Here is a 19,610-nt window from a genome sequence, read left to right as displayed (position 1 = left end):
TTCCTAAATTCAATTAAAGTATTGATTTTTCTGAAGATAAGCATCAACAGTTATTGACAGTGAATACAGAACATGTTTTTTTCTAATGTACATAGTCAGAGTTAGGCACATGATGTAGGTGCTGAGAGCCTCAAAACTACCTGTATGTGTGTCTTTGTATCTCCCACTGCCTCACATTTTACATACTTTTACACAAATATATATTCTAAAATATATAAACCACGAAATACCTGTTTAAATTATAGGCATTATATATATATATATATGTATATGTGTATATATATATATATATATATATGCCAGTTTGAATTACTTGCAACAAATTGACTCATTTGCCTACTACCATGTTGCAATCACTCCAAAAAGCAGGTGAAAACACTACATTACCATTTTCCAGATGCTCATTAGAACACATACAGGCATTTTCCCTATCTACAAAATTTATGTACTCGTCACTACAGTGTAATTTATACTCCAAGGAACCAATACACAGCTCTATGTGCCCAGATTTCTGTGCTGTAGGAAGTGAGGCATTTTTGAACCACAGCACTGAGAACTGCAGTTGGCTTCCATGCTCTGTTACCACCCAAGGTTCAGAAGGAGAGTACTGCAAGGCCTGTGCCCTTACCTCGATTCCAGCGGCCCTTGGTTTGCTATGGGCCTGATCTTTTTCCTGATAACAGGCAGTTTGGTGGTGTCAATCACTTTGGTGTCTCCGTTGCTGTAAGTGAATTCCAGGGTCCCATTCCATTCTCCCTGTGCCTTGCACACAATGGTGTTCGTTGGATTGTGCTTCACTTCGGCTGTAACCCTGATTCAAGGGGCAAGGAAAAAAAGACCACAGAAATAACTGGTACCATTTATTATCAGTACATGAAAGCACTACCTTGCTAAGGGTACAAGCAGCTTTCTACCTCTACAAATCAATTATTCAAGCAAAGTAGTGATGCTGTCTCCAAAAAAGACAGACTCATCCCAGGAAAGCTCTTCTAACACAGCAATAGCTTTGGGATGACATTCTAGTGAAATACAGCAGTAAGCCAACTTAAAACTCTGATACTCCAACCCAGAGCCAAATGGTGACCTCAGCAGCCTGAAAAACAATCCCTGACATTCATGTGACATTTTCAATACATGACACTTTCACACCTGAACATAGTGCTGTCAGAGACCCATGTCAAAGACTCGGGCTATCTTTGTTTTCTTCTTTAGCTCCGCAAGTTCACTTCTCAGCTGCTGAGAGGCAATGACTAAAGCCACCTCAGCAGTCAAAGAACTGAGTGAGCAAAACAGGCAGGTAGGACTAGAAAACCAAAATGCAGAGAGAAGTTTTGTGTGTATCTATGAGCATGCACAAGTGTGCTTTAGAAAGTAATCTGTAAACTCAATTAAGTTTTTTAATTACTAAAGTAATGCAGCACAATTTCACCAAATTTCCACTCACCCTGATGACACCAATTTTTAATCTACAACTTTTAGAGAAAAACCCTGTCAAAACAGCCCCATGTGGACATGTGCCTGAACACAACATTGAAATGGGAAGAATAGTTACACCATCTGAAAACAGAGGTAACCATGCAAAAACACAGTCTCCTCTGAACAAGAAAGGGGTCTGATGTTAATGACTGGGACATCAACTTGATCACGGAAGCAAGACAGGAGGCTGTCTTGCACAGGACCTCTTTGCGCCCTTAGTGAAGGGGAACCAAAGAAGGTAAATAACATTTCCACCATCTGGAATTTCAGTGCAGAGTTGGGAGTTCCCAGTAGGGAGCTACTGCTATGGGCAGTGGAACTTTTGCTTCTCTCCTCTTTTCGGGAGCTCCACCTGGAACACCAGTTCATCTACAAGACTCACACAGAAGCAGCAGCTGGTATAGCAGAAATATTGCCTTTCCCACATGCATTTTTCTGATCCTGCACTTAACAGCAACTTCTACAAGCAACAAAGGCTGGAGAGATACACTCACTTTATTTTAATGAGAAAAATACATCCAATTCAGTTAAACAACATAATATGTATTGCTACAATAAACTGCCCTAAAGCTTTAAGTCATCTCCAGCACTAATTGGAAAAGAACTTCAGCTATCTGTCTATAAAATACTGCAACAGAAGAACTGAACAGATGCCCAAGAGTCTTTCCCCTGAAATCCAGCAGCAGGCAAACAAGATTAAGACAGTAATTCCCATACCTGTGGACCTTCCCTCCATAGAAGGGCTTGGTGTGGAACGTGACTGTGGCAGAATAGCCTGTTCTGGCACAATTGATGTTGACTTTCCCTCCAAGCTCCACCCACGGGATGGTAAGGATTGAGCGAGCGTAGGCACTGGGCAGGGTGAAGACATACTCTTCCTCGTGTTCCAGCAAGTGAAGAACACCTACACAGGAAGAGGTGAAAGTGAGGTAATAAAAGGTTCACTGATAAGACCTGATGGTCACTGACCAATTACCACCATCAAAATGCACATCCACAGAGAGCACAACGTGCAGCTCTCCTTGAAGGAGGGCACTGTCTGCTAAGCAAGAAACTCTGCTCTCTGGAACAAGTTTCTTCCAACAAGCATTTTCAAAAGCACCCAATTTGACTGTATATCCTGGGCTCCTGCATGGTACCAAACAACTTTTCAGAAAATCTGACTGGATTCCTTACTTTGTATTACTGTTAAAAGCTGGAAAATCATAAAATGTCCCTGCAAAAACCCATACTGAAAATTCAGATGCTCCCTCAGTGTCATATCATAATCTCCCTCCAGAAAAAATATGGGCATGGCCAAAGGACTCTTCACTTCTCCACTCAGTTAGAAACAGCCACATCCTCCACTAATTTCCTCTTGATGCCTTAGTTGGTTAGGAGTGAAAAGCTCTGAGTCTCCATGGGTACAACTAGGAAACACGGCATCTAGAAATCTCCCATTAAATTTGCTCCTTAATTTCCAAATACCTCGTTTCTCACACAGGCTTTGAAAAAATCTTGCATCATCGAAGAGGGGCCAGCAGGGCCACTGCTCTACTACCACCGAGTCCAATGTCTCTACCAGGCAGAAAAAACTACTGGTAATTCCATCTCATTCTGTAAAGGTTTCTCCACCCTCAGCAGTATGAGGCTGTAACTAAAAACAACACACAACAGCAGCAGTTTTTCAACATTACTTGGAAGTTGCACAAAGAAAGTAGCTTTCCTGATCAAACCTTTGCAGCTTCCCCTGGGGCTACAGATACAACTCTATCCCCATAAAAACTGTAGTTTGGTCTTCAGGATAACAGGACATAAGACCAGGAAAAGAGCACCATAAACCTTGCACGCAGAATTAGATCATGCCAAATGTCTGCAGTGTATTTTTTATCAGAGTTTTACAGTCTTTTGTGTCCCATTTACTAACTGCCTAAAGGCAAAAATGACAGCTTTGAAAATATTTTTTCACAACAGGGACTGAAAATAACCCATCACAGGAAGCACTCAGAACCCAGAAATATTTGAAAAAAAAAAAAAAAGCAGGAAAGTTATTTTGACATAGTAATAGTATCTGTTTAGAAACAAGATGAGCTTGAGCCCATTTGCCGTCACCCTGGGGCAGGCAGGGGAAGAACACACTGTTAGTGGTATTGATTAATCTATCTGTTTAAGGGAATAATAACACTACTTTTTCAAAGTGATCTCAGATTTAATGATGAAAAAGCATTAAATAGGAACACAACACTACTGCTGCCAATATGAAAATATGCCTTTAATGCTGCATGAAAACACAAAAACACACTCAAAATTTAAAAGCACAGAGCTATAACAGAACCATGATCTTGAATACTGGCTCAAGCTAAGAAAACTAAATGCAGGCACAGGAAGCGCTGCAATTTGACATGTCTGTCTTCTGAAACTATTTCACAGGAAAACATTTGCAAACCAAAACAGCTTCATGCAGTTGCTCTCAGAACTTCTGCAACCTCAGCCTGCCAGCAGTGACACAGCCAGCATCTCCACTCCAGCAAGTCTGACACAAGGAGCTGGGAGTGCAAAAGCACACAGAAAAGTCATGTCTTTAAAAGGACCTTTAACTATTTCATCTTGGCAAGTTACAAGTTCCCCGTGTCATGTGCTGAACCCTCACCAGCAGGGAAAGGCCAGGAGGACACAACTGGAACACACACACACACACGTTTTGCCTCAAGCTTCCTCAGCTCCACACCTGCCGAGAAGTCCAAGCTGAACACACTGCAGGATTGCTGAACTACCCAACTCATCCCAGACATGCAGCCAGGAAGAACTTTTACTCAAAAAACGACTCTGGTTATCAAACTCATTAAATGGATGCTATAATAGCATTAAGTTAATAAAGAACAATTGTAGAATCATAGAACGACCTATGTTGGAAGGGACCTTAAAGATCAGCAAGCTCCAACCCCTCTGCCATGGGCAGGGACACCTTCCACTAGACCAGGCTGCTCAGAGCTCTATCCAGCCTGGCCTTGAACATTGCCGGGGATGGGGCATCCACAATTTCTGTGGGCAACCCGTTCCAGTGCCACACCACCCCCACAGTAAAGATTTTTTTACTAATACCTAACCTAAACCTACTCTCTTTCATTTTAAAGCCATTTCCCCTTTTTCTGTCACTACATGCCCTTGTAAAAAGTCTCTCTCCATCTGCCATCCTCCTCTGACCATCCCTGTATGTGCACCCTTTTCCTGTTGGGTGAGTATAGGTTTGCTTTTGTCCCCCGGTGGGATCAATAGCTTTTTTCTCTCTACTTGAGTGGGAGGGACTTGGAGCTGCAATGCTGCCAAGCACATTTAAAATGGAGAGCAAACAGCAGCAGTGACCTTCAATGTAAATATTTAACCACCACAGCAGGTTAGATATTAAAAACTGAACCTGGCTCTCTTGGCAGTATTTTTAGCACTTGGTAGAATATTTTCTGAATTCCTTAAACACCTGAATAAATACATTTTTTAATGAAATGCTATCTCACTCGAAGCATGACTCCAGCTCCACAATTATAGTCTAAAAGAGATTAAAGGGCAGATCTGAAATACCCACAACTTGGTAATACTTTTAGTATTAACCTGTTCTGCATTCCATCGTTTGCAGAGCCCACATACAAAACCTCATTTAAGTGAAGCACCACAAACACCGTGGCTGCACCACCACATCTCAACAGAGACCTGTGCTTCTTTAGGGGAGAGGAAGTCAAAAATTACACTGAGATTCAACATTTGTAACAGGTACCCCAATTTGAACTAACACCCTACCCTGCCAAGTGTCAATCTTGAGAAATTAAAAACCAATTAACTGAAAGCTAACAGTTACTTTACAATGTGTAATTTTAACATCTGCTTGAAAGTATCATTACATTGCAACTGATCTTTAAAAACAACTGCTGGAAAACACGCAGGCCATTTTTCTTCCCTTGCTTCCCTACTGTAAGGGATGATCCACATTTAGTTTGAAAATGGCTGTAAGTAAATACCCATGAAAAGTTGTAGAATATTTTCCCATTTTAGTTTTTTCCTCTCACATCAAAGCATTCTTTCAAAAACTCCCAATTCCTTAAAAAAAAAAAATCTAAAGTATTTACAGGCAACAATTACATATGGAAGAATGCACCAGACCAGTACTCTGGGAGGAACAGTGGATTTAGTAATCTAGTTTATTAGAAAAAAAGCTACACAGAAGGGTGAATTTTTTATAAACAAGTTCAAAATATTGAAATTCCTCCTTGAAATGTCCTCAACACCATTTACTCCTCCTTTTTACTACAGCAATGTATTCAGAGTCACACCCCATCCATGACTCCTCAGCCTGCATTAAAGGAAGCGACGGTCCTGGCATATCATTTTCCCAGTTTGACTCTTACGTGTCCCTCACTGATGCTGCAGCTTTGTGAATTGATTTCCCAGTAATACATATTGACAAAAAACCCCAGAGGAGGCTCTGGATCAATAAGCTGCAGGAGAGACATGTGGGATTTAATGCTTCCCACTGCCTGCACGGAGATCAATCTGAACAGCAAATGGCACATGGGACACACGGGGCCTAGGGCAGTTTCCTTGTTTAAGAAGCTCTTCACCCTGTCTGTGTTACTCCTAACACAGACAGAGGAGTAAGTTATGTGTGGGATGAGCCCCACACAGGTGTTGTGCATCACCAACTGCCCAGATCCCCACAGGAAAACAGGAGATGCCAGAACTGGGCTCTTAATATCTCAAACCTTCCAGCCAGCTGTGTTGCACTGCTCATTTTTCAAAGATTGGAGCCATTTGCTAAATTAAGTAATGAGTGCCATGCTACAGGAAAACTGTTCTAAAAACACTGGGCTAAAAAATATTAACACAAAAATGAGTACTTAGGGAAATATTTAGGTAGCTCTAATTGCATGGAGCAATCAAGCTTTGGGACTGGTAAATTGAAAGTCACTAATTTCTCAGTACTAGAAATTATAGACCTGTTAACCTGTACATCTGTTAATACCTACACGTACATGTATTCTAACAGAAGGAAAAAAAAAGAGAGGACAAAAACATTCATTGCTTTCTTTTAAACTTACCCTAGAAAGAGCACTGAACCTTTTACCCACCTATCAAATCCCTTCAAGTTGATTTTCAATTTAGAAAAATAATTTTTGGAAGCCTACACCTCACTACTTTTTAAAACATTTAAAATAGCAGAAGTGAAAACACCAGACATAACTAGCCACTTGACAATACAGAGCAATCCATTTAAATGTACTTTATGCTCTCTACAAAATTAACCCATAAATCAAAGATGACACTTTCTGTTAGATTTTGCTGCTCTGGACCAAAATCCAAGAGCAGAAAAGGAACAGGCACAGCTGACACTGAGGTGTCCTCACCACAGCATCCTTACCCTATAACCAGTATCCATTTGAAGATTCTATGGACCACATAAAAAAACATTAAATATTTACACTGGCTTTCCCATCCTTTGCAAATTTAAATCTTAATGTGATCCTGTTCATTACATCCTCATTTCCCCCCTCACTCTTTCATTAGTACATAATTAACATTTACCAGAATTAGGGGCTGCATATGAAACATAAGTTCTTTTATGCAAAATACTCTTTTCTGTTCAGGGCGGCTTTCTCAAGAGGAAACTCAGTGCTGACTATTCTGAAGAATGGGGGTTTCGTTATACAGCAAAGAAAAAGTTGCAGCATTTCATCAGCAAGCCAGATTTAGACCCCTCATAACCAGAGATAAAGAAAGGCTAGCACATAAAACAGCTCCTCACATGGATTCCCAGCAGTGCTCTCCCATTTGTTCTGCATCTCTGCAACTGATTCTTACTTGGAATCAACAAACAAAAACCACCAACAGAAAAAAAAAAATCTTAGTCACTTTGAGGTGCAACATACACAAAAAGTTACACCACTGAGATACTGAGCTGTACCCTTTGTGTGCCAAGACCATACCATCCTTAAATCCCCTAATTCTTTAAATTCCTTTATAAGCCTTTGTACTTCCACGACATTCTACGTCAGCTTCTAATAAAAAGCAACATGCTCTATATATCTAAGGACTTTCTATAAAAATATGATTCAAAGCCCCCACAGACACATTACCATTACCATATTCCTTACACACCATAGCTCCAAAAATTCAGTACTACTTTGTTTCTGCAAATAGCCAACTGCAGTAGAAAAAGCTTCACTGAACTGTTGGAAGGACACACACAGAATTGCGTAGAGAGCCATGTTTCAAAATGCACCACAGCTGCTTGTATTCAACATTTGGCCACAATGAAGTTTCTGGTCATCATCACAGAATCATCACAGAATGGCCTGTGTTGGAAGGGACCTTAAAAATCATCTTGTTCCAAACCCTCTGCTGTGGGCAGGGACACTTTTCACTACACCAGGTTGCTCAGAGCCCCATCCGACCTGGCCTTGAAAACTTCCAGGGATGGGGCATCGGCAGCTTCTCTGGGCAACCAGGTCAAACAGAGCTGTTCTGATGTATCTGACTAGAACAAGATGGTCACTCACTACCACTAAATTATCAAAATCATTAATTACAGTTCTCTGATGCTCTGTTTGGAAGGATTCTTCTTCCCTCTTGTATATTGATTAGTACTGATTTAATCTGTAGTATAATGAAACTAATATTGAACCAACACCACGATTATTTAACACAAGTCTCCAAATGGACATATGTATATCAGAGGTATCAAGGAAACTGTCTTTCAAGTAACATGATGCCACACTTAAACTCCTTACTGATGTTACAAAAAGTCAAAGGCCTCCACATGTATGTAATTTAACTCCAGCAACAGGCAAGAAAGGACTGAATGCTCATAATAAGGGGAAATTTAGAAAAAAAAAAACGAGAAAGGGACAAGACAAAATCCCAACAACAGCACTTGATTACTCTGGTCATGCAATGCACAGTAGCAAAAAAACCCCACAACAATCAAAACCCAGAGATTTTGATGATCTATGAGATGTTACTTTGTCCCTCATCAAAAGCAGGATCAGTGATACTTCATTCCCAAGAAACTCACTTTTAACAGTTTAAAATAAGATTATACAACCTTACTAGCCAACCTTGGTGTGTGAAAGTTTCTCCAAGGAGCTAACTTTAGTTTCTACCTACCTAAAGTAGCTTCAAATGCCTTCTGACTAACAGCTCCTTTCCACAGCCTAACTCACTAACTTTGCCAGACTAACTCACCCCCTATGAAATGTTGCAACTCCAAAATGTCCCTAAACACAAGGAAAAAAACTCCAAATTGTATTTCACACTAAAAAATTATTAGGCCCTGCATTACTAGGCATGTAAATACAGACTTAGGTTTCCCACACTTAGTCCATCCGCTCCTTTTTTTCAGTTCAGCAATCAATTCCCTGGTACTCACGCTCATCTCAATCTACTACAGAATTTATACTTCTGCAGCACGTAAGAAAGAAGCATCTGCAGTAGATTCTAATTTTTCCACAGTTTGACAAATCCACACACCATCTTAATCAGGAAGACTTCCCTGGACCTAAAATAAATAAACAAAGAAATTAAAGAAAGTGCAGTTTCAAGCGGAAGAACTGCACTGCAAAGCCAGCATTTTAAACTGAGGCTGTCAGGCTTAGGCTGGCTGTTTTCAGATGATGGAAAAGCCTCAGTGGTACAACTTCTTGCTGCCATTGCCAGTCCTCAACATGCAACAGAAATGCTTGGGCTGCACTGGAATGTCTCCATCACTTCCCAGAAATGCTGTCACCATGAAGGTACCTGCTTTTGCTCTGCTTACATGAACAAAAAGATGAATGGTAACTATGAATTGGTGAACCCAGACCTCCTCCCAGGACGCGCATCATAAGGACAGCAGCAAACCTTGGAATAAAAGAGTTTGCGACTACAGATGTTCCCCAAAGCCTGCCTCCCCTCCTGGGGTATCTCCAGGAGCATGAAAAAAAGAAAGAGTATAGGGAAGAACTTATTCTCACAAGCACACATTAAACAATCCTTGGGGTGAGTAAGCAGTTAATTCTTAGACCCTTTCTCTCTCAAAACCAGGATGCACCAGGACTTTGAAGTCTTAAATAATCCCCACAGTAGACACCCCCAATCCCAGGGAAGTGTGTGCGCTAGCAGCAAAAGAAAGAAATTTCCCTACTCCTACATAATCATAAGTGACTTTGTGTTTCATTTTATTTCCATTAAATACTTCCCTTCACTGAGCAAGAGAGTACTAGAAATTAACATGTACCAGAAAAATGCAGAATGTTAAGCCAATGACTCAGGCTGGCAGTAGTACAGGCAGGAGACAGACAGAAAGACCAATTTCCCTTCGGACACTCCCTTCCCAACTTCCTCAACTCTGTATTCAAAGCAAAACACCTAAGTCATAGGAAGAAGGAAACAGACGTGCTAAGATAGACTTTATCACAAAGACATCAAAACCAGCAGTAAGGAGGTTTCATATCTCTTCTTCTAGAAAGGGAGTATGTTGCCATCAGAGAAGGAGCTACTGTAGTCCTTTATGCTGGTCTTTAGTTTTAGATAGTGGAAATAGCAGAAGACACCTGTATTTTTTCACCATAATTATTCTGTTGCTATTAATAAGCAAAACCAAATCACTGCATTTCCCACTCCACTTTTTCACTACCTTAAATATCATAGTATTTAACATAATGGTGACAAAAAGAAGCAAGTTGTCCTCATACTTCTGAGACTACAGTCTAAAAACTAGTTAAGGCAAAACACTAAAATCCATACATGGGATGTTACCCTCAAATGGCCACAGGGAGTTAAACTGCTTTTTCTCACTGCATTAAGTGTCAGTGACAACACTGGTACAGGTGTGTTTATTAGTTCAGATAACCCATTAAGGATTTGTTATGATTCCCCATATTTCTGAACTCAAGTTGAGCCAATGACTTATCACAATGCAGATTGCATATATATGATACATAAAACCAGGATTTATACCTCTATATGTGACTTTATAGAAAGCTTGTGAAAATACACTAAGTTTGCAAACACTATAGAAATCATATTTCTCTGCAGAAACTATGAAAAACAAATGTCAGGCTTATGTAAAAACGCAGTTTTCCTCATTGCTTTGTTCCAGTTGTGAACACCAAATCCCGTATTACTTTAAAAGTGAACAACACAAACAAAAATATTCTCACAGAATATACTATCATTTGTCATTTGTTATTGTAATTTAATTATATCTGAGGTCTGGCCATATATATATTAACAGACTCTCATCAATATAAGCACACATTTATACATGTAATGTGCATTTCACATTCTGTCTGCACAGCAAAAGGTTATGCGAACCCTACAGTTTTAATTCCAAACTTCACAAAAGCAAACAGTCATAAGGTTCAAATGAAAGGTCAGAGGGAGAGCAAGCAGAGAAACATTTGGATTTCCACTGACACCCAGAAATATTAGCTCAAAAAAAGCAGAATAAAAGCACATTTCTTACCTTCACCTACCATAGAAACACCTATTGACATGCCCATGAACTTGCTTTTGGTCCATACGTGAGCGTTCACACACATTTTCTTCTCTTTGCACTCACAGTAAAAGCAAGATACTGGTGGGTGATGAGACACTTGTTCAGCTACAAACCTCAGCTTGTAGCACGTGGACTGGTCCTGGCCAAGCTCCTTGGCTGAGTCCTTAGAAACCGTGGAGGCACCGTTAGTTCTGAATGCTTTCACTTTATCTTTAGGCACATCCCACGAGCAATGAAACGTTTCACCAATTATAGGGTTATAGGGCTTCTTGGCAACTGCTCCCTTTCGGCCTTCGTGAAAAGCTGTTAGATAATACTCCACAAAGCAGATAATTCTTTCCTCGGGAGTGGCTCCAGCTGCAATTGACAAAAACAGGTCTGGATGGGCCATGAAATTTGCATACATCTCCAGCAGGGATCTTTTCTCCAAAATAAATGTTGGAAGCACTACCTGTATGCAAAGCAGACAAAGGCAGATATGATTTCCCTGTGATCACACTACGGGGGGGGGGGGGGGGGGGGGGGGAGGGGGGGAGAGAACAGTTAGGACAGCTGTAATTCTGACCCTGCCAAATTTCCAGATAGCATATTTTTCTCCCATGCCACAACAATTTAATTTTCTTTGCAGTGTAAATAATGAGTGAAGGAAAAAGCAGTGGCCTTGATACCCATGCACGCTACTTCCTATGTCATTATGACTTTCAAGAGCAGCTCACAAAAGGATGGGCTGTTCCACTCACATGGAAATCCACCTTTTCCTCTCCTCTCAGTTAACAAACCAGCCATTGTTTTCCTTGTTTACAGGACACAAAAACATACTTTGATATAAACCAATCTACATCAAACATCAACAAACCAAACTAATCATAACCCTCCAAAATGGAGTGGCACGCCCTCCCAAACCACTAGAAGATGAGTATTTTATATGAACATACATATCACCAACCTCTAAGTGGTGGAGAATGGAAGCGGGACATCTATCCCTTCTGTCAAACATCTGTGTTCCATATTTCACTCCTGGGCCCCTGACTACCCCTGTATGGTATACACGGATTAAATTCCTTCCAGCCTCTAACAAACCAACCCAAGGAGATCCAACCATAATCAAATCATAACCAAATCTCAGGTCTATTTCCAAGTATAAAACCATTCCAATGACCCTTCCCAAGAGGCTATAGGCAAGAAAACACTCCCCATTTGCCCTAGAGTGTCATCCCTTGTCACGTCCCGCCCAACTCCCAAGTCAAATCCCATGCCATCCCTAAGATCTCCTGTCTCCCCCAAGCCCACGGCACATCCCCTCAGCTTTAGATGGTACCATGTTACTGTGGTGGGCCTCTGCATGGCTTTGCTTTATTTCACACAAGTTGAAATAAAAACTGCACAAACCATTACTTTCATATCCTGGGACTAGAGAGGCTCCCGTGGGCCCAGAATAAACCTGGGGCTGAGCACGAGGCAGTCTGCCCTGGAGGGAGCCAGCCCCAAGTGATTTGGATAGAGTCTCAAGCGCCTTCTCTAGCAGATGCTGCCAAAGTCACTCACTTCACAGTAACACTTTGTTAGAAGCTTCCAGTGAAACATCCCGAAGGGCACTGCAAGACAAACAAGGGCTACAGACCATAATTTCTCTCCCTTCTTTCTCCCTCATGCTCCTCTTTTGTACAGGACTGTCCCAGGGGAGCTCAAAGGTTGCTCTCGCATGACCAAAAGCAACTTCTGGCACACACAAATCTATCTTATGTGAATCCAAGTGGTTCAATGATGCCAGATGCAAACCAACAGCTGTCCTCTATTACAGCCATTCTTCTGCTTTCCTCTTTAATTCTTCATTGCATTTATTTTTTCCCTTTCCCAAAATCAAGGGTTATTTACAGCAGGCAGGGAGCCACTATGTCACAAACACATTTGCTTTCGCCCTGCTGCCCCAGCTTGCTATTCTAACTGGGACCAAAGCACAGATCAGCCCTTTCGGATCCTAGGGATAATGAAAAAGAAGCTGTCAAACTTTTATTAATCATTCAACCCTTCTCAAAGAGAACTTGTAAACATGAACAAGAATTCCAGTCACAGCAGCTCAAACAGAGCCTTTCCACAGCAAGTCATGGAACCTCCCTGCAAAAAGAGAGAACTGCTCTGTTTGGTAACTTACCTGCTTGTTTGCTCTCTCCTTCTGTATTTTATATTTACACACACATGGTCCTTTATAGGCTAATCATTTTTACAAGTTTAGATATAAATCAAGCAAAGCTCCATCTGTAATACTCCTCTGACTCTCCTCTCTAAGCCTTGAGGACTCCACATGGTTTCTGCTACCAACCTATTGAGGCCCTGAATGATGGAGGACCTTAATTTTACACAGTGTGTCAGATTATTGAGTGCTAAAGGCAGCCTACAGTCCTTATGGAGGTGTAACAGTGATGGGCTGAGAAGACTGGTTTTCAAAAGTGAAATCAAAAATTTTGGAAGGCAAAGTGGAAAGCCAGTAAATTTTCTTATTGTTAGCTCTTTAAATAATTCCATCTTACTTGCAGCATTCTCATTGTGACCAAATATTCATTATCCAATACAATCTTTAAAAAAATGCAATTCAGCAGTTGAGATCCTCAATTCAGAATCTCATTTTCATATAAATTGTACACTAAAAGATCAGGTTATCAGAGGGGAAAGTGACAGCAAAACATATTCAAAAATCTCTCATAACTTGTCTAGAAATACCAGCAGTGCCTATCGTGAGTTCACTGCAGAGACTTGAAAGGGCAAACTCATTTGAATAAACAGCACTCTGCATCTCGTTATGTCCAAGTGCCTGCCTCTAAAGACAGTGACTTTTATTAGCACAAATAGAGGAGAAGAAAACTGCAGACCATACTTCAGATGATGCAGATTTTATGGTACAACACTGAGACTGCCGTGGTTTCATCCCACTGATGTGGTCATAGAGCCTTGGTATCTCCTCCTAGATGTGTGCTTTGCTTACAGCTTCACCAACACTGCCACTAAAGGAGATGTGATGAGTCACTGGACTCTTATTATTGAGTTTCAAGAATCAATTTAAATTCTGAATAAGGCCTGAACTCCAGCTCAAATGATCTTGATTTAAAAGCCCAACTAAGCTGGAAACTACACCCTTAATTGTGGCAGGAAAGGATCCATTCAGCAACTGAATTGTTTCCACACAAGGAAGCAGAACTATGAAATAAAAATACTTGAGTTTTAAAGCTTACACAACTGCAGTATTAAAAAATATGCCTACAAAACACTGCCTTTTACTAAATAATCCCATAGCCTCAAAGTTTCAATATGCAACACCACCACACACTAACACAGCAAAAAAAAAACCAACCAAAAAAAAAAAAACCAAAAAAAACAAAAAAAAAATTACAATCAATTTTTTTTTTTTTTAATTTGCCTTATCTTGATTTCTGCAGAAATAAGAAAAATAGAAATAAACAAATTTGGAAGTGTACAGCATTCTTCTTGCCAGCACTGGGCTGTCATGCACTTGTGCTAGCACTCGAGCTTTTAAAGGAATGAGGTTTTCAACTCTTCTGCAGCCAGACAGAACGAAGTGTCCAGAAAAATACACTTAGGACCTATGTTCTTTATACTGGCTTTGGACAGGACTATGAATATTTTTTTAATTGCATAAGGAGTCAAAACTGACTAATTATTTCCTCTGAGACAATGCCAGTGTGACAACCAATTGGACAAAAGAAACTGTCTAGAATAAATACCAAGTTGCTGGAATTTGAAGCAAAAGACCTCCTGACTGCATTCTAAAATGCTAGAATAATCTATTCTTATTCTTTCTCAGGCTTCAGATGAAAAGAAAGCAGTTTAAGGGGCATTCTTCCATTTTCGTGGAGGTTAAAAAGACAATACTGGTTCAAAACTTGATTATAACCTCCTAAGTTTGAATTCACTTAATTAGATCTGAATGCAACTGAGAAAAATGAGCACGACTCCTTAAGAACAGAGATCTTTATCCCCACTACTACGTACTGTGAGGAAAAACATGGGTGTCAGCACCATTCCCTACTTTTTTCAGAAATCCAACCAAGGTACCTCATGCTGAGATACCCTTCTCTCCGAGGTGTAAAAGCTTTCTTTTCACTGTCATCAGTGTCATTGTGGAAATAAAACAAGCTATTTTCATGCCACTTATATTTTTAAATTACAAGGTAAAAGTATATTGGCAAGCAAAGTAAAAACTTATGGCATCGTAAACACACCACAATGTTAATTTACAACAGGCTGACATTCTGCAGAATTACTGGCAGCCCTTTTACACAGAATGGCAACCCTTTATTTTTAGCACATATTAAAACTGTGTAAGGAAGGTGAGGGATTGCATGGGAGTGATCACCCATCTGTACAAACTGCTAGCATTAACTGCAATCCATTAAATGCCAATTGCCAGCAAAGGCTGTCAGTGGGTTTTGGCACTATTTTTCACTTTTTAAAAGTCTGAAGAACAAACAACTTAGAAATTTGGTTTTTTCTCCAGCAATTCTAGTTTTAAATGAGGTTGAAAGTCGTATCCCAGCCTGAAGTATCAGTTCTGTACCACATTCTACTGCTGTGAACTGCTCCCCACCCAACTCTCTCTAGCAGCTGTTGAAGCCTATTTGGCCACCATAGAGTCTGCCCTGTTCTAGCAAATCCCCACACAGATTTGATACTTCACTGCAGGTATCCTCCTTCGCAATAATTTTACTCTCTAACTCCTCACTAAAAGGCACAGCAGTAGGACACATTCCAGAAGTGAAGCACCTCCACGACATTAAATGCGGCTATCTTCACTGTGGGAAACTGCTGTCAGCACAGCATGGCTGACATAAGGAAAGGCCATGGCTAACATAAGGAAAAGATGCTGTTTCCTCTGATATGGAATGTGAAGGTAATGCTCATGCATCCAGAACCCAAAGCCACCAAGGGCTCAGAAAAAGCTGTTTGTTCATGTGAGTATCATGCAGCAATCCGTGGCTCATGGAATGAACCAAGGCACAGGAAAATGGAAACACGTAAAAACATCCTCTCATATCAGCAACTACTGTGCCACTTCCAGCAGAAGGTGATGACCATCAAAGGTGCTCCAAAACCTGACTTTCAGAGGAATAATGAAAAATGGGAAGAAGTGCAGCCAACAAACCCAGATTTACCGTCACGTGTCAATGGCCCTAAGGGCCTCATGTCAGTAAGCAAAGTTGATAAAAAAAGCAGCCAGCTGTCCTGTATTTTTTTTTTTAATCCTCAAAATGGGCAGAAAAGTGATGTGCACATGTGGCATGTCTCATTAATACTTATCATATGTGTATTCATGCATCACACAGACTGCGGACAGATCTAACTGTGCCATATGCCTGTTTCTCTTCTCATTTCAACGTTTACCATTATCTTTAGAAACTGTGCTCTAAGAACACTACGTAAGAAACGGGATATCATGTATGTATTTACCTTCATATTTTTCTTGTACACTTCTCTTATTCACAGGAATTTCTCTTATTCACATTAACTGTGTGTCTCTAAGTTTTGCCTACTCCACCGTGACAAAAAGCTGACAGTGGAGATCAGGAAAGAAAAATCTTGTTCTTTTCCAAACACAAAATGTTTTGAAGACACAAGAACCATGGATAAGAAATCTTAGTCTAGTTTGAACATTATAGACTCAAACAGCCTTAGAAAACCAACACAGAAAAGAGGAAGAGTTAAGAAAAAGCAAGAATGCAAGAAAAACAGAACCAAAACTGAACTGTATATAACCCCAGACATACTAAAAAGTGTCAGGTATAAATTATTCAAAATGAAATGATGAAACTTTTGTTCTATTTAGAATAAAACATTAATTTCTGTGCAGCTACTCAGCAACAGAACACAGGATTGCTCAGTCTTAAAAATGTAATTATTTTAAAACTCTGTCAATTGTTCCAGAGGCAGCAGAAAAAACTATATTGAGAAAACCTTATTTTGTAAGAAAGTTACAGTTCTCGATCAATATGTAAGACCAAAAGAGAAGCAGATAAACTCCTCAGAATATCAAAATGCCCATGAGAACAACTTCCTGCAAAGCTACTTCATGTGGCAGAGAAATTCTCTGGTCCTCCCAAACTTTGTATTATTTGTGGAGAGTGTCAGAATGAGCTCTTATTTGTGAAAAGTGGATTACAGGGGTTTTATTTGGGGGATTTTTAACTAGAAAACCATTGCAGAAGGAAAGGATATTCCGTATATTAACAAAAATCTGCTTGATTATTTATTAAACCCCATGACAAGGTTTCTGGAATACAGACTATTCAAAAAGAAGCATTCCCTGTTTCCTTAACATCCACCTCATTTCCAAAACTCTATGGACTTATGGGAAAATTTCTCAGACACTGTAACTTCTTTGCTCATATCAGTTTGGATAAGCTTGTGACAATACTGGTTCTAGGACTGGAAGAATGCACAGGTTAAACTAGTGAGCTGCTCAACACAGACAAGAACTGATTCACTGAAGACTGTAATTTCTTTACCATCATGGGTTATTTTTTTGAAGCTGACATGCGATTAAACTGAATCCAATCCACAAAGCAGTAATGTGAACATGTATGTCCTTCATCCATACAATTGCCATTATTGTTCCTCACACCCCCAGAGCACCATGAGATACTTGTGGGTTACATACACAACATATGGTTACTTTGAAAGATTTGCGAAAAAATAAGCAAGAGTTTCAGAGGATTTTTCTTCTTTTTTCTTCCCCCCCCCGTCCATCTCTAAAATATCTAATGCGGTCACTTCACGTGAAAGCCTGCCTAGCAAGAGACAGCAGTCCACAGCTCTCTGGGACCCCACTTCTATAAAGAGGAAAACTTCCCTGTCCACAGGGACAAAATGCACTCACGAGAACCAGATGTGCGCGCGCACACACACACACACACAGAGAAAGATGAGAAGAAGAAACACTAATGAGCAAATATAAAAGAGATACAGTGTCCATACCCTGGTAAGGTCCATGCCAAGTTTGAGCTGAGAGATGAGATGGAGAATTACACTACGTTGATCATCCATGACTCCTAAATCCTCCTCTTCATTATCTTCAGTATCTGTCATTTCATCTTCAACTAGGATCAACTCAGAAGCTGAATGCTGAAATGAAAAGAAACGTCACCATCTGGACAAAAATATAAAGAACAGGAATTTTTCCCCCACTGTATATGTTTAAAAATGGAGCTGTCTCAATGGAACTGAAGACAGCCTCTGTTAAAATCAAGAAAAGATACAAATTCAAAATAAATAAAAAATGCAGTGATGGGTTCATAAAGCATTTTGATCCTTTTCTCAGAATGAGAGTACTGAGTATGAGATGCTAATTTACACATTCTCTTCTCATATTTATATTGCAGTGATGCCTGATAAAACTCACAGCATATTTAAGTAGTAAGTCATCTTTTCATTAAATAGAAGTACACAGTTGAGAAGGAGTCTTCAAGTTTGTTTCACCAATCTCTCCAGCAAATATTCATGTCGTACATAGATGCTGCATGACCCGATTTCACACAATTTTTTTTCCTTTCTCTATCCAATTTCAAAGTCAGATAGTTTGGAAAGTCAAGATATTAACTACAGAAGATAAAAAGACAACTATAATTAAAGAACACACCTCTGCAAAAAACCCAACGACATTAGATTTTGGGAAATAGACCCAAGCCATAACTCTTTATGACTATTGCAACACTTCACCACCTCACAGCACAATGCCAGTGCTGCTGAGTTTCCAAAAATACAAGCTGAATATCAATAGACAGGCACCATGCCAGTCCCTTCAAGAGGAACTTTACAGCAAAAAGGATAATGACTTGTGATATTTTATTTTTCCTCAGGGTTTAGAGTGTATTACTAACAATAATCCAAACAGGTGGTAGTTACTTTGTTCAATCCATTGAAACCACTCTGCAAGCCTTCCAGATATGTATTCAAGTAAGCTTTTTGTACTTCAAGGGAAAAAAAATTGGGTTATGTAGATGAAAAATTACAGCCCAGCATGTCATTATTGCCCAAAGATTCTGTGCTGTAAATGAGACAACACTCCCTGCAAAAGTTAGCATGCTTTCATGTTAAATTGTACTTCTGCAGAAACAGCTAGTTCATTACATAAAACAAGAAATTCTTCATCTCACTGTGGAAGCCTACACAACTGAAAAGTTTCACTAAAACCAGCTGATATCCAGAATTAGGTTTCAAAGGAGTATTTCTGCATGATCACATTAGAGACCCCTCAGGTGAACTGCAGAAAGGGGAGTTTCTTTGAAATTCAGTTACTACAGAGGTTTCCAAGGTTTGAATAAATTACTTTCTCTTTTTTTCTTAAATTACATAGATGTTTAGGTCGCTATTCCTAAAAGAATAGCTATTTGGTGAAACCCAAGGACATCGGCAAGACACTTTACAGTTGCTTTATTTAGAAAGTAGAATATGTAGATTACATAAAACAGGATCTGGTGAGCTGTAACCTCAACAGCTTGGAGCTTTTCAAAAGGACAAAACCACACTTTCTTCTTCCCACTCCCTCAGAAAATAAAAGGAGAGAACGATAAGCCCTTTTCTCCTAAAATGCACAGCATTATTATCCAACCAACGCCTCACTGAC

General features: G+C 39.9%; 1 protein-coding gene across 2 annotated transcripts in view; it reads right to left on the bottom strand.

Annotated features, from left to right (window-relative positions):
- Positions 1-19,610, bottom strand: part of OSBPL10 (oxysterol binding protein like 10) — a 112,941-nt gene that overhangs the window by 4,787 nt on the left and 88,544 nt on the right. For both annotated transcript variants that reach the window (XM_032107518.1, XM_032107510.1), the window contains exons 7-10: positions 17,963-18,109; positions 10,946-11,429; positions 2,194-2,380; positions 629-811 (exon numbers count right to left, since the gene is read on the bottom strand). In XM_032107518.1, coding sequence (XP_031963409.1) covers positions 629-811; positions 2,194-2,380; positions 10,946-11,429; positions 17,963-18,109 — 1,001 coding nt within the window. The remainder of the gene's footprint in view (positions 1-628; positions 812-2,193; positions 2,381-10,945; positions 11,430-17,962; positions 18,110-19,610) is intronic.

Source organism: Corvus moneduloides, chromosome 1 (assembly GCF_009650955.1).
Source record: "Corvus moneduloides isolate bCorMon1 chromosome 1, bCorMon1.pri, whole genome shotgun sequence".
In the NCBI taxonomy this organism is placed as follows: domain Eukaryota; kingdom Metazoa; phylum Chordata; class Aves; order Passeriformes; family Corvidae; genus Corvus; species Corvus moneduloides.
This window is presented reverse-complemented; position numbering and strand designations above follow the sequence as displayed.